This window comes from Chiloscyllium plagiosum, chromosome 40 (genome assembly GCF_004010195.1).
Source record: "Chiloscyllium plagiosum isolate BGI_BamShark_2017 chromosome 40, ASM401019v2, whole genome shotgun sequence".
NCBI classification, from domain to species: Eukaryota; Metazoa; Chordata; class Chondrichthyes; order Orectolobiformes; family Hemiscylliidae; genus Chiloscyllium; species Chiloscyllium plagiosum.
The window spans coordinates 24,222,038-24,247,911 of NC_057749.1; the positions used below are offsets into that span (position 1 = coordinate 24,222,038).

Here is a 25,874-nt window from a genome sequence, read left to right on the forward strand (position 1 = left end):
CTCTCTTTTTCGCTCTCTCTCTCTCTCCTGTGTTTTGGATTTACTGAAAGTTGTTTGGCATTGAAAAGTGATTGAACAAAATGAGCTCTGGCCATGTTCTCCCTCGTGGCCAATCTTCATAACTGAGATTCTTCCTGGCAGTACCATTTCTTGTGTCATTCAGATATGAATGTACTGCTTCTCTGTGTGCAGTGAGGAGTTCCCTTTGAAATTGGAGACTTTGTTTACCTATAAGGCTGACAAACTGTTTACTTGTTTGCAAAAGGCAAGTATCTTTTCTGCGTGAAGTGGCAGTTTGGTTCATTTCCCTCTGACTGATTTTCTTTTTTTTCATCTTCTTTTGTTTTTCATTTCTATTTGGTTGTACATCTGTTTCTCCCTTCCTTTTGGCTGCTCTCCTGTCTGTACCGGATGCGATGATCTTTCATCTCCTATCTGTCATCACATTCGCCTTGCCATCACCCCCTCTGCCTCTGTAGATGAATTGTATGCTCAGAAGTTAAAGTACAAGGCGATCAGCGAGGAACTGGACCATGCTCTCAACGATATGACATCAATGTAATTCTTTCTTTGTGCCTGTTTGCATTTGTTTATCATGACTTTCCAAATAAACTTCCTCATACTGCACTTCCTTAATCCATAAAACTAATTCTTAACTTTTTTTTTCCTATATCCCTGTCCTTAACTCCTAACTGCACTTAATTTTGCAGTGCACTAATGTTTATATCCTTAACAAACTGTACAGGTTTTACTTGTCCTCATGAGAACAGCTATGTTTAAAAATGCAAGTGCCCCTCTTGCTTAATAGTCTAGAGTGTGGTGCTGGAAAAGCACAGCAGGTCAGGCAGCATCTGAGGAGCAGGAGAATCGATGTTTTGGGCATAAGCCATTCCTGATGAAGAACTAATACCTGAAACGTCAATTCTCCTGCTGCTTGGATGCTGCCTGACCTGCTGTGCTTTTCCAGCGTCACTCTCTCGACTCTGATCTGTAGTCCCCCCTTTCTCCTCTTACTTAATAGTATCTGTTTAAACCAGTATTTGAGCGTATTGAACATAAGTGCACTCTGTTTAAATCCTTGGTTCAGTTTTTTTTTTCTTCCTAAACGTTTTCGATTTTTTTGTGTTTGTTTGCTCTGTCGGGGAGTGGAGAAGTTATGGAACAATTTCCCCGGAGTGATGGTTAATTTTACCTGTGTGCGCTTCACCAGATTAACTCTGTTCTGCTTTAATGCGTAGGCGCATTTGCTTTTGGGGAAAGATAGTTTTGCCTAAAGACTAAATCAAAAAGCCAAAAATATAAAGTTTGTTCTGGATAAGGGCATCACTGTATTGCTACAATTGTATCCATTTGTGTGTGGTTTGTGTTTGCACAGAGAAATTCACTGTAACATCAGGTTCCTCTTCTATTGAACTGATCAATATATTATTCAAAAACTCATCCCTTTAGTTAGTCTCCTCCATACTTACTGCCTACACCACCTCCTTGAGTGCCTTTTCATTTTCCTGCATTTTAGTTTATTAATGCATTTTTCTTGCATTAACATTTCTTAGACTAAGTTTAAAAGTGAGATTTCATCTGCAACATACCTACAAGATTTCAAAATTGGTGATGGTTTCCCTCCTGAATGCTTACATTGTTAACTTTTGTAAAGTACTCTATCTACTCGGGTCAACATTGGCCCATCCGCTTTGTTTCAAAGGGAACACGCTTTAAATTTGTGTTTGGTGGGTTATGTTGCAGTTTGAATGATCATTCGGTTGTATGAATTCCTGCTGGGGGCGGTTGGAGGGGCCGTTTTTACTTTCCAACTCTAAGAAAGCAGTTACACGGATGGAAGTGTTGGATCCAAGCTACTAGCCCAGGGGTCATGAGGTCAAATCCCACCATGGCACGTTACTATAATTTGAATTCAACAAATCTGGTCATTTTGTGGATATGGAATCTATGACCTTGAATGCGGAGTGTTCTAAAAATCCAAAGTTGCTTAAAATCTGATGCTTTGGCACTCCATTGGAAATGAGGCCCATGAAGATATTGGAATTCCCAGGGATTTACAAGCATGTTGCCGGGTTTGAGCTATGGGGAGAGGCTGGGGGCAATTTTCTCTGCAGCATTGGAGACTGAGGAGTGACCTTGGAGGCTTATAAAATCATGAGGGGCGTGCATAAGGTGAATAACCAAGGTCTCTTCCCCCAGGGTAGGGAAGTCTAAAACCAGAGGGCATAGGTTTAGGGTGAGAGGGGAAAGATTTAAAAGGGACTTAAGGGGCAACTTTTTCACACACAAGGTGGTGCGTGTGAGGAAGTGGTGGAGGCTGGTACAATTATACCAGTCTAGATGCCTCTTAAACATTGTATGTTTTGGAAGGGTTTAGAAGGATAGGGGTCAATTGCTGGCAAAATGGGACTAGATTAATTTAAGATATTTGGTCAGCATGGACGAGTTGGATCGAAGGGTCTGTTTCCTTGGTGTACATCTCTCTGACTCTGTGACTGAGCCCAAGTTGATGCCTTGTACTACCCACAGATCGAAGTAAATAGTGCAGAGCTGAGAAACGTTTGTTTTGTTTGGAGCTGCTCAAGCTCACTGGTCAGAGTTAGTGATGTAATTGGTCAACTTGGGCTGTCCCTGTGAGTGCCAGGGAGCGGTATGAAACCAAGCACATGACAGAAACAAAAACAAAGCATTTGGCCAGTCTCCGAGAGGGCCTAGAGAAAGCAGAGGCCTGGGAACCCTGTGCCACCTTGGCCCAACCATCTCCCTTTGCAGTAAGGACTGCCTGGGTTCCTGTGCCACACCAAGCGATGCTTAATATAGAGTCAAAGGGTGTGGGTTCGTCTCATGAATCACGAAGCAAGGCAGCCTTAATTGGAGGAGACCAATCGTAGAACCGTGTGGCACTGAAGGAGGTCAATCAACCGCATGTGCTTGAATTGACGAAGCTACCCAATTAATGTCATTACACTCAGAGGAAAGGGATGGGGTTCTTGTGGTGTAGTAGTAGTGTTCCTACCTCTGGACCAGGAGCCCTGGGTTCAAGTCCCACCTGCTCTGTTGGAAATGAGGTCCGTGAATATTTTGGAATTACCAGGGATCTACAAGCATGCTGCCGGGTTTGAGCTATCTGGAGAGACTCGGGCTATTTTCTCTGTAGCATTGGAGACTGCGGGGTGACCTTTAGAAGTTTATAAAATCATGAGGGGCATGGATAGGGTGAAATAACCAAGGTCCTTTCCTCCGGGTAGGGAAGTCCAGAACTAGAGGGAATAGGTTTATGATGAGAAGGGAAAGATTTAAAAGGGACCTAAGGGGCAACTTTTTCCACACAGGGGGTGTTGCATAACTGAGCAGGATAATTGCAAAAACAAATGCAAGAACACCAGGAAAGTGACTAGTAACCATCTCTACACAAAAAGCAAGATGAACATGCAGACCCTGTGCTAGCGCTGCAACTCCTCCCCATTGTTTGAAGTGCTCTCATCCCTCATACTTTTAAATTGTAATGTTTGTAGAAAGTAGTCATTGAGATCCTTGAAGAACAAATTTGCGTGATTGCTAGTATTTTTTTTTTAATTTTCTCAATCGGTGGCTGTGTGAAGGTGGTGTATTTCAATGGCTTGTCAGTTCCAAATTGGCATGAATCTGCAAGTAAATTACACTTCCATTTGCAGGGCACACCTTCGTAATGACCCAAAGTTTTCATCCATGTATGCTTTTGCACTGTTGGAAAGCTTGCACTTTTTGTTTGAGGGAACAGGCTCACCTGTGGATGAGAAGCAAGCTCTCCCCTAGCATCTCCTATGGGACAGTGCATTGTGGCATCCTGTGGCTCAAAGGGTGGAACATTAGAGGGAAATATTCAGAGGGGACACAGGAGAGGGTCAAGTGTGAAAGGGAGGTGGAATGACAAAATCAAACCTCTTTTTCTTCCTGGTCTGTTTCATTATAGACTAGTACATCCTGTATACTGTGGGAGTTTTGCATCATTGACCTCTGTTAAGCCATATCAAGCTGAGAACAGACTTTATGGAAGTATTTTATTTTAAGTGTGTTAAACATTTCCAGATGCAAATTAGCCAGCGACAGCTGGGTACCAGCAGAGGCAGCAGTACCTGACTTCTGCAAATTGAAATACAGCTGGTTCCTTCTTAAACTAGAAAACGTTGTTCTTCCAAAACCTTCAGCTTGGTATGATTTTATCCTGAACTTCAAATCAGAAATTGGCCAAAGTAGCTTGAATTCTTTTTTTGTTTGTTTTTTCCCCATTCCTTTTGTAGTTCGCGTTTTGGTTTTGCCTTCTGCTTTCATCTGTTTCTGTCATTCATTGCTTTCTTGTTTATTTTGTACCTCTTTCTCACGCAGATAAACTGCTTCACTGCAATGCCAAAGACATCGCCAATCTGCTGGCTTTTGTTGTTTCTGAATCCTCCTTCACTCAAGGTTTTAAATGGGCTGAATCTCTAGCTCTAGCTGTCGTTGGCAGCTATTTCAGGCTTTCAGTAACATCAGTCACTCTCTTCATTGTACAGTGTCTTTCTTCATAGCCTAAATGTAAAATAAACACCTTTATAGATCAACTGCATCCTTCTGCCATTTCTTTAATTTATTATTGAGCTGCGAGTTTGAAAGATAAAGCTGAGGTAATGCTTTACACTGGAAAGAATGCTTTTGTGGCTGCTGCTCTTTATCCCTCCACGTGTGTGTGTGTAGACTTTTGCCAGCGTTGAATGGAGACTTGAGGAAGCCACATGACTTGACATAATGCTGGATTCAACTAGTGATCTTTGTTCATGAGCACACCGTTCAAGCATTTGAGTTGAAAGATAAGCCATGACTTTTTTTTTTAAATGATGTAGTGGTGCTGGTGTTGGACTGGGATGGACAAAGTCAGAAGTCTCACGATACCAGGTTATGATCCAACAGGTTTATTTGAACGCTGCTGTGAAAGCCTGGGATTTCAAATAAACCTGTTGGACTATAACCTGGTGTTGCCTGATTTCTGATTTTTTTTTAAAAAAAAGATGATGGCATAAAGACGAAATTTGAAGATGTTGCTTCCGTTATAAATAATGGAATGAAGAAATGGACTGCAAACAATTACACCTGTATTTGATTTTGAAAACAAATCTTACGTTTAACGAACATGTGTATCTTTGAGAAGCTTCAAGCTAGTTTAGTTAAAACTGAGTGAGGTTAAATGTCCTGTTTCAATCTATCACTTTTTTTTTTCCCTGGACTTTTCCCAGTTCCTTATAAAGCAGCAACGAAGGTATATCAGGATTACTGCAGTGATGATCTGTTGAGTCCAAATGCTGAGTCTGTGAAAGTTATATGAAATTGATGTAGAGCATTAACAAGAAGGCCTGTATCTGTGCTGCAAGTGCAATATTGGAATTATTTGTAAAGTGAAATCCATCCTTCAAGTAAATGTATCTGTTCTCAATGTGCCTGATGAGGGCCAAGTGACTAATGGGAAAACAGCACAAGAAACTCAACAGGTCTGATGGCATCTGTGGAGAGAAATCAGAGTTAATGTTTTGGGTGAACCTTCGGAACTGTCTGTAGTTAGGAAAAGGCTGACGATGGGGAAGTTGGGCTTTTCAAAAGCTGTAAGTGATAAATGGAGTTGTAGCCCAGAGAGAGAGAGAGAGAGAGAGAGATGACAGCAGTTGGGCAGATGAAGGAAGAAATAATGGGGAGCCAGGAAGAAAGAAAACCCCCCTTCAGTGGGTGAAAATGGGTTGGCTATCATGAAAGCAACCCATGTGAAGACCGAGCCTGGTGTCTGGGGTTAGGGTAAGGATATAGGAGTAGGTGCTCAGACCTGAAAATTACTGAACTCGATATTGAGTCCTGAAAGCTGCAGGGTACTGAACTCGATATTGAGTCCTGAAAGCTGCAGGGTCGCCAGGCAACAAATGAGATGCTGTTCTTCCACCTTGCACTGAGCTTCAGTGGAGAACTGCAGCAAGCCTGAGACACAGCTGTTGGCTGGAGAATAGGGTGTGTTGAAGTGTCAGGCAACTGGAAGCTCGTTTAGGGTTGGGGGGAGTGTCATCGAAACTGTCCACATGAAGAATGCTGCTTCAGTAGTTCTGAAGTATAAGGATGAGGTGAGGTGGCATGGTGGTTAGCACTGCCACCTCAACACCAGCGATTCCTGCCTCTGCTGACACTCGGTGTGGAATTTGCGCATTCTCCCCGTGTCTGCGTGGATTTCCTCCCACAGTCCAAAGATGTGCAGGTTAGGCGGATTGGCCATGGGAAATGTGGGGTTACAGGGACAGGGTGGACGTGTAGGGATTCTATGAGCAATTTTGATCATTGACATGTCAATGAGAAGGCTGAATTGGAGAGCGTTGGCCCCTGAGCTGGGTCATGTATTTGTCTTTGAATGCTCAGGTGTGGTTGTACATCTGCTGATAATGACATGAATGCCTTTTGTCAGCACAATTCCCCATCACATACAGCAACCTTGTCTATCTGTAGCTATTCCTGACCCTCCGTATGCATCGTGGAGCCAGTTAGGTCATTGAATGTTGAGGAAGTCGCTATTGTGCCTAATTTGCAACCTATTTGTCTATGCACTGCAGGAGCAATCCCTGGTTAATGATTATAGGGAGTTACTTTATTGAGTGGGTCCATCTACACACACAGTTTCGAGGGCTGAGCAAACCTCCAGAATTGAATTTTCATCTCCCAAGGCTGTAACCAACAGCTTATAGGAAAACCACAGGCATGACAAGAATTATTTTTTGTCTTGTTTTAATGAAGTTTGAAAAGGTTTGTTTGAGGTGAACTGAATTGACTGGACAAGGGTCATTGCTATTCTCCTTCCATTGAACCAGCCTCATTCCTTGCTGGACTGTGTCATCCCAGGAAGGAGCTAAAGCTGAACTTCCCAAAGTGGAGATGAGGACCCTAAGTAGGTCATGAGCTCAGAGGCAGTACTGGCTGTCACAGAGCTCTGACTCCATTATACCAGTCATTTTAGCTGTCCTCCCACTCCCTCCTGAAAAGTGTTGGGAAGCAGTGAATTAAAGCCCAGGAATAAAATATGGTGATTATTGTGAATCCAGTAGTGCGCTCTCATTCTCCCCACCCTCCTTTTGCATTTGGTAAGTGATTACACCACTGTTTTGGCTAGAGATTATTTAATAACTAATGGGAGTGTGGACTGTTTACACATGCTAAGAATCATTCATGTGGGAATGAAAGAAATGTAAGTTTGAAGCTGAACAAGATTTATGAAACAAAACTAGACAGGGTTGGAGATCCCCTCGCTTGGTCTGTCTGTGTCCCTCGAATAAAACTGATCCTTTTTCTCTGCCTGTGTCCCTGTTACTCTCCATAGTCAACAATGTATGATTTAGTATCACTCTCTATATAACATTCCTCACCTCCCTGCACATTCCACCATCTTAATTCCGAACAGTTGGTCATTAATCTGTTATAGTAAGTCCACTGTTTGGATTGTTGTGAAAGGTACGTCTGTTAACGTTTTGTCAGATTCGTGAGAAATAACTGTTGCAAAAATTCACCATTTGAATGGAGCCAAGCTATAAAATACACCAAGACTGCCCAGTTGCAGATAACTATTGTATTTCTTTTGGTGAATTTTCATATTGGAAACATGGCGGGTGTGCTGGCATCTATGAGGGAGTTCACACCAGGTCAGCACACATACAACAGTTTGGCGAGAATGAGGACTGCAGATGCTGGAGATCGGAGTTGAGAGTGTGGTGCTGGAAAAGCAGGAGAGTCGACATTTCAGGCAAAAGCCCTTCATCAGGAAACGCCGACACTCGTGCTCCTCAGATGCTGCCCGACCTTCTGTGCTTTTCCAGTACCCCATGCTCGACATATGCTTGACCAGTCTTACACTTCTGATGAAGGGCACAACACGAAGACTTACCTTTTTTGATAAAATGATTTTCCCTCTGCATTTACTTTATTTAATTTACTTGCGGGTTTTTCTCTTTTTGGAAGAGGAGTTGGTAATTTCTGGGCTTTATGCTGCTTTTCAGTTTGAGCCTTGGATTATGTCTGTCTCAGTCTGCTTTCCGAGTCGGTGTGAGTTCAGTTCCAGAGGTGACCTCACTTCGTGTTTCTTGGTCTGTGGTCCACAGTTTCAATAATTTGAACAGAGTGGTGCTGTGAATTATTTACATATGCAAACCTCTTTCATATCCTGATTCAGTTGAACTTTGGAGAGGGATGGGATTGATTTGAAGTCAGCAAGCTTAAAGACAGACCTTGAAGCAAAAATAGGCCATTTGGTCCACTGAGCCTGCTTTTGTTTTTTTGCTCATTCATGGGATGAGGGCATCATTGGCAAGGCCAACATTTATTGCCCATCCCTAATTACCCAGAGGGCAGTTAAGAGTCAACCACACTGTTGTCGGTCTGGAGTCAAGTATAGGCCAGACCAGGTAAGGATGGCAGTTTCCTTCCCGAAAGGACATTTAGTGAACCCAGATGGGGTTCTCCAATGTCAGCAATGGTTTCATGCTCATCATTAGACTCTTAATTCCAGATTTTTATTGAATAAAAATTCCCCCATCTGCAGTGGGAGGAATGGAAGTCAGGTCCCCAGAGCATTACCTGGGTCTCTGGATTAACATTCCAGCAATACTATAAGGCCATCACCTCTCCTGTCATCCAGTATGATCCTGATTGATAAATCAACTCAAAGCCCTATTCTCTTTCCCATACTCCTTGATGCTTCTATTGTCTAGAAAGCTATTTCACAATAGAGGCAAGGGGTTGGTTAGCTCAGTTGGCTGGGTAGCTGGTTTACAATGCAAAGTAATCTAACAGTGTGGGCTCAATTCCCACACCCGATGAGGTTACCATGAAGGGGCCTGCCTTTTCAACCTCTTTCCTCACTTAAGGCATGGGGACCCTCCGGTTAAACCACCACCAGTCCTCTCTTTCTAATGGGAGAGCAGCCCTATGGTGACTTACCTTTTTATTTCTTCAGTATACTTGGCCTCCATTGTCTTGTATGATAGAGAATTCCATAGGCTCACCACCCTCTGAGTGAAGAAATTTCTCCTCACCTCAGTCCTAACCCCTCAGTCCCATACTCTGAAAGCCAGAGAGACTATCATCCTTGTACTCAGTCAGTCCGGCATTGTCTGAATTTTGTTTCAGTGAGATCCACTTTCATATTTTTAAACTTCAGCTCAGTCAACCTAATCTCTCCTCACACATAAATCTGTCCTCCCAGGAATCCGTCTGGTGAATTGGCCATGCTAAATTGCCCATAGTGTTCAGGGATGTGTAGGTTAGGTGCATTAGTCAGGGAAAAATGTCGAGTAAAGGGGAATGGGTTTGGATGGGATACTCTTCCGAGGGTCGGTGTGGATTTGTTGGGCTGAATGGCCCGTTTCCACACTGTAGGGATTCTATAATGACTCTAGTTAATAAGATCATGCTTGAAGGGGCTACTTCTGCCAGTAAGAGCTGTGTTCCATCAAAGATCACAAGTAATTCCAAGGCCCCATGATATATGGGAGGAAATGAGTTCCGGTCAGAGATAAGGAGGTGTAATTGCAACTGCCATTTTGCTACACCCACTCCCAGTGGCCAAGGCACTCTCTGTTGGTAGAATTAACCCCTTGAGTTTGCACACCATTCACTTCAAACCTTCTGCCTTTTTGAATAATTTTAGTTTTGTTTCTAACATGGGGCCACTTCAGTTTATACAGTCAGTTTCCTGATGAAGGGCTTTTGCCCGAAACGTCGATTTTGCCTGTCCTCGGATGCTGCCTGAATTGCTGTGCTCTTCCAGCACCACTGATCCAGGACCATGAATAGCCAGCTGTCCTACTGTGTTGGTAACCTTGATGTATTTGGAATAAATCCAGTATTTCTGCCTCTTGCTTTACTTGGCAGACTTTTCTAAACATCGGCGCAAAATCTATTTTGCTATCTTGCTGTATTTTGATTTTTCTAGAGATTTAACTCTTCTGTCACCTAGAATTCCACATTGTGGAAGCATTCCCATCGGCAGCTTGGAAGGAAATCATTCAGCCCATCAGGTCTGCTGGCTTTTTACAACATCGATCCAAGACAATCCCTTTGCTTTGTTCTTTCCCCATAATCCTGACATGTTTCCCTGATGGAAATATTCATCAGCGTTTCCCTTTTAGGAAAGGCTGCATCATCTCTCTGCCTCAGGCACTCACTTTTTGAAAATCAACTACCGCCCAGCTCTTTTGATCACCATCTAGTCAGACTATAAACCTTAGTTTTCTCACCATTTTCTTTCCTCCTTGCATTTGATCATGACATAGGAGTCATTTGACCCTTTGTGCCAGTTGACTATGATCAGGACGCCTCCTTTATTTCAACACTATATTCCTCATCTCTCTCCATATTCATTGATGCCTTTAATATCTTAAAAATGTGTTTAATAATGATTTTTATCAACATTCTAATGACTTGGCCTTCACAACCTTGTGTAATTGTTAAATTCAACAGGTTCACCACCCTTTAAGTGAAGAAATATTTCCTCATCTTGGTCCTAAATGGCCTGCCCCAAACCCTAAGACTGTGACTCCTGGTTCTAGGCTTCGCAACTAGGGGGCGCATCCTCCCTGCATCTACTCTGTCCAGCCTTGTTAGATTTTTATACATTTCAATAGATCCCCTTCATCCATCTAAACTCTCATGAATACAGGCCCAAGTTGAATCAACCACTCCTCATTCAGAGGTGGGTCTGGGTGGGATGCTGTTTGGAGGGGCAGTGTGGACTCGATGGGCCGAATTGCCTGCTTCCACATTGTAGGGATTCTATGATTCAACATCCTGCCATTCAATCTAGTGAATCTCCACTACTCTCCCTTTTATAGTGAGTACATTCTCCCTTAGGTATGGAGATCCAAACTGTACAGTCCACTCCTAGATGCAATCTCCCCAAGGCCCGTGCAGTAAGACACCTCAACCTCTGAACTCAACTGGCCATTGTCCCACACTGTCCCTTGGTGTCACTGGTATCCAAAAATAAACCATGATTGCTGTCTTGTCCAATCTCTTTGCAAGGTCCACAGTTTATGTGCAACACTATTACTTCTGGAGATACTCAGATGACCCTTGCAGACATTGAATCATCAACTGACTTGCACACTCAACAACTTTTTATTGCTTCCTTTAGTGAGATGGAAAAATGGCAGCATAGCCTCAGAATTGTTGGGAACTGTTTCAGTAGTTGTTCTCGAGTTTTATCTTTTGTGCAAAGATCTATCTGTTTTATTGTCATGTCTGATTCGAGAGGTGGGATCTTTGGTATTCATATTTAGTGAACCAAAGTTGAGAGTTTTACGATCTGTACAGACCACAATGTCTGCTCTGGCTTCCCTTTTGCTGCTTGGTTATCAGTAACTGGTTTGGTCATTCTTTTAAATCCTGCTGTCGGTTTCTCCATAGAAAGAGGGCATTGTACTCTGTACCAGCAGATGTGAGTTCAAATCCCACCAGGACAAATTGTCAAATTATGGACTGGACAAATTGAGAGATTATGGACTAGACAAATTGTCCATGAGCCCCTACTGGATTAAACCAGTTCAGTGTACCAAAACCCAGCCTGACCAATAACCTAGGATAAGAAGTAGGGCCTTTAGCCTCTCTCTCTCTCTCTCTCTCATCTGTTCTGCCATTGAATTAGTTCAATAGGAAGGGTTTAAAGGGATATGGAACTAGATTAATTTAGGATAATTGGTATGCATGGATGAGTCTGCACATATCTATGACTCGATTTCTCTATGACTATGACTGACCTGTGACCTAGCTTCATTATACCTGCCTTTACCCTATATCCCTTTAAAAGCTTTCAGTTAACAAAAAGCCTGTCAGTCTCTGTTTGAAGAGAAACAGATCAATTGCCAGTTGCAAAAGAGATTCCCGATCTTAGAGTGCAAAATTTTCCGAATTTCAGTCCTGAAATGATTCTAGCCCCTAGTCGTGGACTCCCAACTGGGACACAAAGATATTTTCTCAGTCCAATCTATTTATCCAAATTACCCTTTAACCTCCCAAATGCCTGGAAACAAATCATAATCTGTAACAAAAGAAAATGCTGGGAATACTCAGCAGATCTGGTATCATTGGAGAGAGAGAAAAGTCAACATTTTTTTCATTTTTAATTATCTTTCATTGGAAAACATGCCCAATCTATCCCTGTGATTTAACCTTGGACTGTAGCTCTCCTTTTGGTAAGACTATGCTGTACTGGCTTTAAGTTAAATGCACCTTTCCTAAGGTGCAGAGCCCCAGAACTATTCACCGTAACTCCAGATGTGGTCTAGCCAGGCAGGCTTCATATGACTGAAATGGAACTTCTGTCCCCTTCTATTTTAGTCCTATGGATATAAAGGATACTATTTCATTAGACTTATTAATTACTTTCTGTGATAACAATTGACTTCAGTCTCAAACTGTACATTTGACATTTAATATCTTCTGGACAGCTGAAGGTGGACTGTCTCAAAGTGAGAGTCTTAATGAATGCAAGAATATAAGTTACTTATAAGCACATAGAATCAAATCCATCCCCCCACCTTGAAATTAAGGACCGATCAAAAGATAGTTATTATATTAAATGAGTTTCAAAGTTCACAAAAATGCTTACTTTGATTATAGTTCCACAAATGCTGTCTTGCAGAGGTTTCAGATTTTTTTTTTTGTAAGGTTGGTGTCATCAGAATCTTCAATTCTTGGAACCAATGTCCAACAAAATGAAATTTGATTGTGTTATGTTTCAAATAGCAAAATCCAAAATGTGTTTCAGTCTCTGGTCTTTTGTAGATGTGTAATGGTTTGCGTTGGGGCATGTTTTCTCAGACTATAAGTAATGGTATAGTGTTTCAACACTGTGCAGGTTGGAGTTGTGTATTCATGAGGTTTGGTTTTTTTGACGTTGAGCTTTGCTGGTTTCCTACCTTGTGCTCTCTCACCTAACCTCAACTCTTCCGCTTTTGTTTCCTTCTAACCTGACTGTGGATCCTGAAGATCGCCTGTACCATCAACTTGAGCAAAACCGTCTTCTTGCTAATGAGCTTAAGCTGGCCTTGAATGACCTGAGTGCCTGATTTTTGAGGGGTGGTATCTAGCCTGGTTTCTAACCTTTTTATAATCTGCTGACTGCTGTACTTTCTCCTCTGACTAGTTTTGGATTTCCTGTCAAATTAGATTACTTGCCTAAACCATTGGTGTAATGTAACTTAGCCAGCTTGCTAATTTATTCAAACTCTCTGAATTTTAGATTTCCTGGTAAGTGAACTAGTCTATAGGAGAACACTTGTTTAAGTGCAAGCGCTGTAAGCTGGCATTGTGTTGTATACAGTTTTTGACTAGTTACCCAATATGCTTGCAGTAATGTTTTTTGTTCATGCTAGCACTTAGTTTGTAACGGTCTAACCAACTGATCGTGCATTTGTAAATGCAATTCCCTTGCATTTTTGCATTTCATTTTCTTAAACTACCGGTAGCTGATTCCTAAAAACAAAGGGTTTGCGTTCATATGGATCCTTGCATGATCTTGATGTACCAAACTGTGTCTGAGCCAATTACATATTGCTACTATCACAACATGGGGAAACAGGATGTCGTTGGTAGCTACGGATTTGCCCTCATTTTCAAAAGAGAACACTTCCGACTTGTATTTACACAGTGCACGGCAGCAGTTGGCTTGACCTGGCTAGCAGGGTTCTACGTGCATGCCTTCAGTGTAGCACGGGCATCTGTAGAGTGAATGCGTGTTGTGTTTCATTGACTTATTTTTGTCTGTCTTTTAATCTTGCAACAGAGAAACTGGCACAAGCCAAAGAAGAAAACCTCAGCATGCACCAGATGCTCGATCAAACTCTACTGGAGCTTAATAACTTGTGAACTGCATTGATTTGTTGCAGGCTGCTTGCCCCCTTGGTATCAGAAGCCCTTCTTGAAAATATGTGCTCCCACCCACTCCTTGCTTTTATGCAGATGTTTGGCTGAGGGGGCAGGTAGCCATAATATAGACCGTGATAAAGCGATGGCCTGTCTCATAATGATGCTAAGAAACAATTAAATATTTTCCGATAAATCTGTTGTACCCCTTGATTGCCACTTTTTAAAAGATTTTAAAACAAAACTTCCAACTGTTTACAAAAGTACTGTCAATTACAGGCTGTCTATATTCCAAAAACATCCTTTTTTAAACGGTCCACTCTCCCAATGAGTTTTTTTTTTGATACTTACCAGAAATTATTTTTTAAAATTTGCCAAATAATGTTTGCCCTTGCATTTCTTTTTTCTATTTTGAGTGTTCTTTTTAATGGAAGAATGCACTGGTTACAAGAGAAACTTGGGAGCGGCCCATAAGATCCACTTTTCTTTTGTAAAGCACTGGGTTTTAAATATTTACAAATTATATTTTGGAGGGAAGGGATAACTTAGAGGAATGTTTTATTAGAAGGTTTGCAGCCTATAACATTATTTGCTTTAGTAACAAGTGTGTGCATTTATCTTGTCCCTCTCGTCTGAATTAGTTACTCTGAAGTCTGACCTGCATGTCGTCTTCCATCTCAGTGCAATGTTCTCCAGTATGATGGGTGGGATGGAGTTGCAATTTTAAATGTAATAAAAGAGGCACAAGTAGCGACCCACCAACAAAATGTGAATATTGGCAATGTCACTTGTCAAAAATTGGCAATTACTTTTAATTGAGATGTCGGTGGTAGTGTCACAAAGGTATTGTGGGGAAATTCTAGAATATAATTGTTAAAGCCAGTCTGCCTCGTTCTGCTTCCAAATCAAGATGTAGTGGGCCAACCCTGAATCGCGTATTAACATAGCAATTATTAATAGGGTCTCCATGCCAACCGGGTTGATTTTTGCTTGACCAGTTGTTAAAACCATAAATGTGAGTACACGAGTGTGGCTGAAAACTTAATTGCCTTTTTCTTTCCTTTTTGTGTACTGCTGAATATTGTACAAAATCTATGAATGACTTAAAATCTGAGGACTATTTTTGTTGCAAAAGGCAAATAATGAGTAGAACATACTGGTGATGCTTCCCTATGCACGCTTAATTGTGAATTGTCTTAACAATATGCTTGTCTGTAAACTTTACAATGGTAATAAACACACACTCATGAGATTTTGTAAATCAGTCCTTTCGAATTTCTTAATGAACTTCATATTTGTCTGCCAAGGAAATTAAGCTTGTATTTATTCAGCATCATTCATGACCTTGTAATGTCCCAAAGCCCTTTATCGTCAATTTTTAAGTTCAGTCATTGTTAATTACTTCATAAATTTTTCATCCTGAGGTCAGAACTGGTGACATTTGATGATAATTTCACACTGATCAGTGTTATTTGGTGACTCCTCTGATACTGAAGTTTCCTCCTATCTGGTTGCAGTGTTATGGACCAGATCAAACACTTTCAAAATATATGAAAAAGGTAACCTTAACCCTAACTACTTATTTTAAAGAGAAGTGCTGGGCTTTGTGTTCTGGATGCAATTCAATTGGTCAGCTACCAGTCTTGAAGCAAAACACACTTTATTTGTTGTGGTTCTGTTCGCCGAGCTGGGAATTTGTGTTGCAGATGTTTCGTCCCCTGTCTAGGTGACATCCTTAGGGCTTGGGAGCCTCCTGTAAAGCGCTTCATGTGTTGCAGTACTATAAATGCCGGAGGAAACAACACAGAAGCGCTTCACAGGAGGCTCCCAAGCTCTGAGGATGTCACCTAGACAGGGGATGAAACGTCTGCAACACAAATTCCCAGCTCGGCGAACAGAACCACAACAATGAGCACACGAGCTACAAATCTTCTCACAAACTTTGAACACTTGTATTATACACAATAGTTAAAATACAATATGAGAACAAAATTGGAAAAATTAACTGAATAATAGATACAGTACCTGTTACTAATTAACTGTTCCAATATAGTAACATCCCATAAACACACCATTGACAAAGGTACATTCAGTAAAACAGGTTGATTTGTGTGCAATTCTAGTTACATAAAGAGAACCCCAACTTTTAGCTGTAACAGAGAGAGGGAAAGAAACAGCTTCCACATCCAGCTTCAAGACCCTTAGCAATTGCGACTGAAAAACTAAAACTAAAAATCCTGGTTCTGTGGGAGCTTGCCCCCACCCATTCAGGCTACTTGTACTGTTCCAACTTTGTTTTTTAAAAAGAAACACCAAGGCCTCAAGCTGTTTATTCGATTCAAATAGACAGTTCTTCACCTCTGTTCTTTTTCTTTGAAGAAGTTTTAAGGCAAAGTACACTTGTTAAAGACATAGTATCATCACATGGACAACAGCCAGGTTTGGGTTGTTAAGCAGCAAGTAACATCTGTGCCAGGCAACCTTATTTTTTAAAAAGAGAATCTAACCACTTGAAATTCAATGGCATTAGCATCACTGAATCCCCCACTAACTTTTCAGAGGTTACCACTGACCAAAGACTGAACTGGATCAACCATATAAATACCGTGGCTCCTGGCTTCCTATTGTTTATCCACCATCAACAAGGTGCAAGTCAGGAGTGTAATGGAATACTCATGTGCCAGCCCCCATCCAGCACCTTAAAAATTCACTCCCACTTCTGCTGTACAGTTTCAGCAGAATATACTACCACCACCCAGATGGAATCAACAATACCGTCCCAAACCCTTCACCACTATGACCCAGAAGGACAAGAGCAGATGCATTGGAACACTACTGCCATCAGCACTACCTGCAAGATCCCTTCCAAGCCATACACCATCCTGACTTGGAAATATATCTCTGTTCTTTCACTGCCACTGGATCAAAATCCTGAAGCTTTCTGCCTACCAGTACTGTAGGTATACTTTCATCCATGGATTGCAACAGTTCAAAAAGGCAGTTCACCACCGCGTTCTCCAGGGCAATCAGAGATAAATAGAAAATTTGACTGAGTCAGTGGTGTCCACACCCTGTAAATTAATAGAACCACTACCCATCATCTTCACCGCAGATATTCGTGCGACTCTGCCAATGCTGTCAATCTCATACACTGCAGGCAAAGATGCCCCATAGCATGGTATATTGGTGAGACTGTGCAGACGCTGTGATAACATGAATAGACATCACACAACAATTGCTGGACAGGGATGTTCCCTCCCAACTGGGGGACTCTCCAGCGGTCAAGAACATGCAGCTTCCAATCTTCAGGTAATGTCCTTCAACGTGGCCTTCAAGATATATGACATCACAGAATCACCAAGCAGAAACTGATAGCCAAGTTCTGTACCCATGACGGCGGCTTCAACCATCTGTTCTGTATCTCTAAAATCTTCCTTACTATCCTGTTGACACCATCACTTTGATAACTTGTCATGATCTCTCTACCTTAATTAGTTTGTACAGTTTTGGATTACTTGTTACTTTGGTTAGATTCTCAGCACTTTTATATCTGTCATGTTATTCAAGTCATTTAGTTTGTCTCCAGTACCACCTTAATTTTTAAATTTCTGTATCTACTCTCTGCCCCAATTATTCAGGTTGTAGGTCATTTCTTTCACTTGCGATTCAGCTGTTGACACTTCACTCACACCGTCTGACACTTTCAATCACCTGCAGAGACTTATTATTCAGCCTCTTGACACTCCACTCGCACCATTTGTACAATCTTTTAATCATTAAATCTACCTATTCTGTGCCTGTATGCTTGTCTTCACTTCACCCGATGAAGGTACAACGCTCCAAAAGCTTGTAATTTCACAATAAACCTGTTGGGCTATAACCTGGTGTCATGTGACCTCTGACCTTGTCCACCCCAGTCCAACACCGGCAGCTCCACATCTTTAAAAAAAAGGTTGGCAGAGAATTTTGCATAGCGAGCTCCCATTAGTAACACATAATAGTAATCAGCTTGCTATTTGTGGAATCATAGAGTCCCTACAATGTGGAAACCAGTCATTCGGCCGAAAAAGTCCAGACTGACTCTTTGAAGAATATCTCACCCAGACCCATTCCACTACCCTTTTACTCTAAATTTACCCCTGACTAATGCACCTAGCCTACAATCCCTGTACACCATCAGCAATTTAGCATAGCCAATTCACCTAACATTCACATCTTTGGACTGTGGGAGGAAACCCATGCAGACACGGGGAGAATGTGCAAACTCCACACAGACAGTCTGCCCAAGGCTGAGATCAAACCTGGGTCCCTAATGCTGTAAGGCAGCAGTACGAAACACTGAGCCACCGTTCTCTTCAAGGGCTTGATGGGCTTCAGTCCAAAGTCTTATCAGAAAGGTAGTATCTCAAACAATGCAGAGCTCTGCTTGGACTGAGGCCCCAGAAATCTGACTCCAAGGTGAGTGAGTTGGATGCTGTGTGACCCGCTGTGATCTCCAGCATTTTGTGTTTCCAGTACAGATTCCAGCAAATGCAGTAAGCTGCTCCTGCCGCAATGCTGGACGTAATGAATATTTTCCTATCCCCCAAAGCAGCATTGATAAAGTGTGAAGCTGGAAAGAGCACAGCAGATCAAACAGGAGCATGGGAGTCGACATTTCGGGTCGGAACTTTCATCAGTCAACTCCCCTGCTCCTCTGATGCTGCTTGACCTGCTGTGCATTTTCCAGCTCCACACCTGGTCGACTCTGACTTTCCAGCATCTGCAGTCCTCACCATCCCACAATGCAGCTTTAGCAAAGTACCCATTTTAGAACATAGAACATAGAAGAATACAGCGCAGTACAGGCCCTTCGGCCCTCGATGTTGCACCGATCCAAGCCCACCTAACCTACACTAGCCCACTATCCTCCATATGCCTATCCAATGCCCGCTTAAATGCCCATAATGAGGGAGAGTCCACCACTGCTACTGGCAGGGCATTCCATGAACTCACGACTCGCTGAGTAAAGAACCTACCCCTAACTTCTGTCCTATACCTACCCCCCCTTAATTTAAAGCTATGCCCCCTTTTTCTCATCATGACATATCCCGTGTAACAATGAGACTTCCCTTTAAGCAGACAGTTTTCATTTTTAGTCACGTTTGTGCCTGAGCGTATCAAATAAATAAAGTTACAAATCAAAAATTACCACCAACTGCATGGGATAAAAAAATGAACAAAAGGGAGGCTGTTTGTCCTGTTCTACTGGCCCTAGCATTTTGCAAGAGCTATTTGATTAGTTCCACTGTACTACAACTTTATTTAATCTTGTTGAATATTACTTCTGCTTCTATGTTTTCTCCACCACCTGCTTCTATTGCTTGTTCAGGTAGCGCTTTCCAGATAATGACAAGTTTCTGCTTAAGTCACACTGTCCATAGCTCCCCCCCTCCGGTTCGCTTGGTAATTCTCTTCAATATCAGTCCTCACACAATCAACCGTTTTAACAAAAAAAGCTTCTGCCTTTGTTTTCTCAAACCTCTTCATGATTTGAAGAGCTGGTATTAAATTTCTCCTTAACTGTCTCTGTTGTAAAAGGAACAATCTCAGCTTTTCCAGTTCTCACCCCAAAAGTGGATTCCTTCATTTCAGATAGAATAAAAATGTAATTTGTGGACTGTATTCACTCTGTTCTATATATTGGCAGGAAAACAGAAGTTTACGACCACGTTGCAGGGAATGATCTAGTTTCTTTACAACTCAAAGCAAAAGTTTGAGTTGCATGGTCATAGTCAGAGAGGTCTTCAGCACAGAAAAAGGCCCTTTGGCCCGTCAAGTCTGTGCTGGTCAAAAACATGCCTTTAGATGCACACTATGGCCTAAGTGCTGGAAAATGCAATTAGAATAGTACAAGTGTGCATCTATATACAGCAAACTGGCCAAAATTATATCCCTGAAATTAAAATTAGGTTTATTGTCTAGTTTACTACATTATAACGATCTTCGTGATGTCTGAGTAGTTAGTCGAGGGTAAAAGTGAGAGGGCTCTCTGCCAGTAAGTTTTATTTAAGACAAAGTTGCATTGCCTGATCTGGAGAGAAGGTCTTTTGAGGAAAAGCTAAGGGACTTGGGTTTGTTCTCATTGAAGAGAAGAAGGCCATGAGGGGATTTAATAGAGACATACAAGATGAGCAGAGGATTAGATAGGGTGGACAGTGAGAGTCTTTTTCCTAGGATGATGACGTTGGCTTGTATGAGGGGGCATAGCTACAAATTGAAGTGTGACAAATTTAAGACAGAAGTCAGAGGCAGATTCTTTACTCAGACAGTGGTAAGGGCGTGGAATGCCTGCCTGCCAATGTAGTTAACTCAGACACATTAGGGGCATTTAAACAGTCCTTGGATAAGCACATGGATGATGATGGGATAGTGTAAGGGGATGGGCTTAGATTAGTTTACAGGTCAGCACAACATTGAGGGCTGAAGGACCTGTTCTGCACTTTATTGTTTTATGTTCTATTATTTAAATTATTTATGTAAATAAGGAGTAACAGTGATGTATATACTCCCTGCATTATATTTCTATTACTCTGTGTTTGCATTGTTTATATGGATCTCTTGATTATCCAGAATATTTGGTCAACTCCTGGTCCCATCATTGCCGGTTAATAAAATGCTCGCTGTACTTAAATGTTGTGAGAGGTCCTGTGTCTCCCAGCTTTCAAGGCAGTGAGTTCCAGATTCCCATCACCCTCCAGCTGAAAACTTTAGTTTTCTAATTTGAGTGAAATGATATAGGAACCGCTGGCAATCTCAGCCAACAAGGACATCTTCAATAAACATAGAAGACGTGCCAAGACTTGGCGTGGCGCAATGGAAATGTCCTTCCCTCTAGGCTGGAAAGCCCTGACTCAGGTCCCAATTGCTCCAAAGGTGTGTCTTAACACATCTGAACAGATTGATCAAACAAAAAAGACAAGCCAATTTGGCTTCTTCTTGCTTTGGGTGTGGGTTTCCCAGGCTTGGTTGACACAGTCCATGCCTGGGGGTGTAATGGCACCATGTCTTCAATGATAGCACCACACAAGATTTGAACATTAATTTTACCTAAAAACCAAAAGAAAGATCATGGTGGCAGAATGGCACAAATCCAGGTGTAAGGGCGCTGCCACAATGCCATATACCATTGTAAGAGGCGGTTAGGGGAGCAGGGACCTAGGGAGATTAGATTAGGTTAGATTACTTACAGTGCGGAAACAGGCCCTTCGGCCCAACAAGTCCACACCGACTCGCCGAAGCGCAACCCACCCAGACCCATTCCCCTACATTTACTCCTTCACCTAACACTATGGGCAATTTTAGCATGGCCAATCCACCTGACCTGCACACCTTTGGACTGTGGGAGGAAACCGGAGCAAACCCACGCAGACTGTCACCCAAGGCTGAAATCGAACCTGGCTCCCTGGCGCTGTAAGGCTGCAGTGCTAACCACTGAGCCACCGTGCCGCCCCTGATATTTTGACTCAGAGATGAGAAAGATACTTTAGCATCTCGCAGCGTCAGAGACCTGGGTTCAATTCCCGCCTCAGGCAACTGTCTGTGTGGAGTTTGCACATTCTCCCCGTGTCTGCGTGGGTTTCCCATAGTGTTAGGTACATTGGTCAGAAGGAAATGGGTCTGGTGGGTTACTCTTCAGAGCGTCAGTGTGGACTTGTTGGGCTGAAGGGACAGTTTCTACACTGGAAGAAATCCAATCTGATCATGACTTGAGGGTTCACTTCAGAAACTTGGAGACAGACTGACACACCAGTCCAATACCGAGGGAGTGTGGCTTTCTGTTGAAGGTGCTGCGTTTCCAATGAGGCGTTAAACTAACATTACATCTGAGCTTTCAATGGGAAATAAAAGATTAATTTCAGATTTCCCCTTGGTGTCGTGGCTGACAGTTACCCCTTGGTAAAAGTCACAAAAAAATAAATCACCTGGTTATTGCTTCATCGCCATGTGCAAGATCTTGCCGTGTACAAATTGGCTGGCCAAACTTTTTAACCGTAACTGTACTGTACTTCATTGGCCGTAAAGCACCTTGTTACAACCTTGATTCCAAAAGGTGCTATGTAAATGCAAATCTTTCTCTCATCTCAGCAAAGTACAGACTCTCCCTCCACCCACTCAGTGCCATTACATAGGAACCACCACCCCACCAATAATTCTACTGCCACCTGGCTGATTTTGGAAGCACAAGGGTGGAGACTGATTGTAAATACTGCCAGTTGTCCACAAATAAGAACTGCCCGTCCCTGTGTACTGTTGTGGCAACAGAGCAAGGTGAAATCTTATCTGTTCAAGTAAATGTATTAAGTTCAAACCAGTTTCTCATCAAGCACTGATCTTGCTCCCAGTCGACGTTGCGAATGGGAATAGTCATATTTCTGGAGTTGCCATCACGTGATCTATCTTCAAACACCTGACCCCCATCCCCTCCCCATGGGTAAGTCAACATGCCCATTTCCTTTTTTATAGTTGAAGACGTACTCCACATTGGAGAAACCAAACGCAAAAGGGGTGATCACTTTGCAGAACACCTCCGGTCAAGCGTGCAAGCATGATCCTGACCTTCCCGCAGCCGGTCACTGTAACACAGCATCCTGCTCACATGCCCATTTGTCTGTTCTCGGCATACTGCAGTGCTCCTGTGAATCCCAGCATGAACTGGAGGAACAACATCTCATCTTTTGACTGGGCACTTTACAGCCTTCTGGACATAATATTGAGTGCCACACCTTCATTCTGTGAACCAACTCTCATTTTTTCCCTTTCTTTTAGTTTTACTTGTTTACAATATCTGTCACCATGTACTCTCTCCCCTCCCCCCACCAGCGGGACTGTCTTCTCTTTCGAGTCTGGCAGTCAGACATACCATCGTTCTGCCATTCTCACATTCCTATCACTTAACCTGAACTATCAACATCTTTCCCCCACCAGCACTCTACATACCACCACCACGACCTCCGCCCCAACTATAGCATAAATGCTACCCTGAAAACAACACAGGCTGGAGATCATAGTAGGTCAGACAGCATTCATGAAAAGAGAGAGAGAGAGAGAGAGAGAGAGGGTGCAAGCTAATGTTTCAAGTTTTGATGATGCTTCATCAGAGGAATGTTGCTCCCCCTCCAACAGCTCTGATGAGAGTCATTTAGACTTGAAATGTTAGCTTCCTCTCTCTCTCTCTCTCTCCATGCATGCTGTCTGACTCGCTGTGATCGCCAGCATTTGTTGTTTTCAGTACAGATTCCAGCAACTGCAGTAAGTTGCTCCTCACTGCTTCTATATTAACTATTCCCTTCATAATTTTATATGTTTCTATAAGGACCTCCTCAACTTTCTAACTTCCAATTAATATAATGGGTTCAGCATTGTCCAGTTAGTGGTCAGTATTGCCCAGTTAGTGGTCAGCATTACCCAGTCAGGGGTCATTATTGTCCAGTCGGGGGTCAGTATTATCTAGATTAGATTCTCTACAGTGTAGAAACAGGCCCTTCGGCCCAACCAGTCCACATCGACCCTCCGAACCCACCCAGAACCATTTTCCTCTGACTAATGCACCTAACACTATGGGCAATTTAGCATGGCCAATTTAGCTGACCTGCACAGCTTTGGATTGTGGGAGGAAACTGGAGCACCCGGAGGAAACCCACGCAGACAGACACCCAAGGCTGGTATCGAACCTGGAACCCTGGTGCTTTGAGGTAGTAGTGCTAACCACTGAGCCACCAAGCCCAGTTAGGGGTCAGTATTGACCAGTTAGGGATCAGTATTGCCCAGTTAGTGGTCAGCATTGCCCAGTCAGGGCTCAGTATTGCCCAGTCCGAGGTCAGTATGGCCCAGTCAGGGGTCAGTCTTGCCCAGTCAGGGGTCAGCATGGTCCAGTCAGGGACAGTACTGCTCAGTCAGGGGTCAATATTGCCCAGACAGTGGTCAGCATGGCCCAGCCAGGGGTCAATGTGGCCCAGTCAGGGGTCAGCGTGGCCCAGTCAGGGGTCAGTACGGCCCAGTCAGGGGTCAGCGTGGCCCAGTCAGGGGTCAGTGTTGCCCAGCCAGGGGTCAGCATGGCCCAGTCAGCGGTCAGTACAGCCCAGTCGGGGTTAATATGGTCCAGCCAGGGGTCAGCATGGCCCAGTCAGGGATCAGTGTTGCCCAGCCAGGGGTCAGCATGGCACAGCCAGGGTTCAGCGTGGCCCAGTCAGGGGTCAGCGTGGCCCAGTCAGGGGTCAGTGTAGCCCAGTCAGGGGTCAGTGTTGCCCAGTGAGGGGTCAGCGTGGCCCAGTCAGGGATCAGTGTTGCCCAGACAGGGGTCAGCGTGGCCCAGTCAGGGGTCAGCGGGGCCCAGTCAGGGATCAGTGTTGCACAGCCAGGGGTCAGCGTAGCCCAGTCAGGGGTCAGTGTGGCCCAGCCAGGGGTCAGCGTTGCCCAGCCAGGGGTCAACGTAGCCCAGTCAGGGATCAGTGTGGCCCAGTCAGGGGTCAGCGTGGCCCAGTCAGGGGTCAGTGTTGCCCAGTCAGGGGTCAGTGTTGCCCAGCCAGGCGTCAGCGTGGCCCAGTCAGGGGTCAGTACAGCCCAGTCGGGGTTAATATGGTCCAGCCAGGGGTCAGCATGGCCCAGTCAGGGATCAGTGTTGCCCAGTCAGGGGTCAGTGTGGCCCAGTCAGGGGTCAGCGTAGCCCAGTCAGGGGTCAGTGTTGCCCAGTGAGGGGTCAGCGTGGCCCAGTCAGGGGTCAGCGTGGCCCAGTCAGGGATCAGTGTTGCCCAGACAGGGGTTAGCGTTGCCCAGCCAGGGGTCAGCGTGGCCCAGTCAGGGGTCAGCGGGGCCCAGTCAGGGATCAGTGTTGCACAGCCAGGTGTCAGTCTTGCCCAGTCAGGGGTCAGTGTGGCCCAGCCAGGGGTCAGCGTTGCCCAGCCAGGGGTCAGCGTAGCCCAGTCAGGGGTCAGTGTGGCCCAGTCAGGGGTCAGCGTGGCCCAGTCAGGGGTCAGCGTGGCCCAGTCAAGGGTCAGTGTTGCCCAGTCAGGGGTCAGTGTGGCCTAGTCAGGGGTCAGCATGGCCCAGTCAGGGGTCGGTGTGGCCCAGTCAGGGGTCAGCGTGGCCCAGTCAGGGGTCAGCGTGGCCCAGTCAGGGGTCAGCGTGGCCCAGTCAGGGGTCAGTGTTGCCCAGTCAGGGGTCAGTGTGGCCTAGTCAGGGGTCAGCATGGCCCAGTCAGGGATCAGTGTTGCCCAGTCAGGTGTCGGTGTGGCCCAGTCAGGGGTCAGCGTGGCCCAGTCAGGGGTCAGCGTAGCCCAGTCAGGGGTCAGTGTGGCCCAGTCAGGGGTCAGTGTGGCCCAGTCAGTGGTCAGTGTTGCCCAGTTAGGGGTCAGTGTTGCCCAGTCAGGGGTCAGTGTTGCCCAGCCAGGGTCAGCGTGGCCAAGTCAGGGGTCAGCGTTGCCCAGCCAGGGGTCAGCGTAGCCCAGTCAGGGGTCAGTGTTGCCCAGTCAGGGGTCAGCATGGCCCAGTCAGGGGTCAGTGTTGCCCAGTCAGGGGTCAGCATGGCCCAGTCAGGCGTCAGTGTTGCACAGTCAGGGGTCAGCTTTGACCAGCCAGGGGTCAGCGTGGCCCAGTCGGGGGTCAGTGTTGCCCAGACAGTGTTCAGTGTTGCCCAGCCCGGGGTCAGCGTTGCCCAGTCTGGGGTCAGCGTGGCCCAGTCAGGGGTCAGTGTTGCCCAGTCAGGAGTCAGCGTTGCTCAGTCAGGGGTCAGTCTGGCGCAGTCAGGGGTCAGTGTTGCCCAGTCAGGGGTCAGCGTGGCCCAGTCAGGGGTCAGTGTTGCCCAGCCAGGGGTCAGTGTTGCCCAGTCAGGTGTCAGTATTGCCCAGTCAGGTGTCAGTATTGCCCAGTCAGGGGCCAGCGTGGCCCAGTCAGGTGTCAGCGTGGCCCAGTCAGGGGTCAGTCTGGCCCAGCCAGGGGTCAGC

At 44.4% G+C, this 25,874-nt stretch overlaps 1 protein-coding gene across 2 annotated transcripts in view; it reads left to right on the forward strand.

Moving 5' to 3' along the window:
- The window catches only part of tpm1 (tropomyosin 1 (alpha)), a 46,985-nt gene extending 26,800 nt beyond the window's left edge, over positions 1 to 20,185 (forward strand). The window contains exons 6-8 of one of the 2 annotated variants that reach the window (XM_043680599.1): positions 2,537 to 2,542; positions 15,489 to 15,499; positions 20,175 to 20,185. In XM_043680599.1, the coding sequence (XP_043536534.1) occupies positions 2,537 to 2,542; positions 15,489 to 15,499; positions 20,175 to 20,176 (19 nt within the window). In that variant the 3' untranslated portion in view covers positions 20,177 to 20,185. Of the gene's footprint in view, positions 1 to 2,536; positions 2,543 to 6,667; positions 6,679 to 15,488; positions 15,500 to 20,174 lie in introns of those variants that run through there. The other variant, XM_043680600.1, reaches the window with a different exon arrangement.
- Positions 20,186 to 25,874: the final 5,689 nt, after the last annotated feature.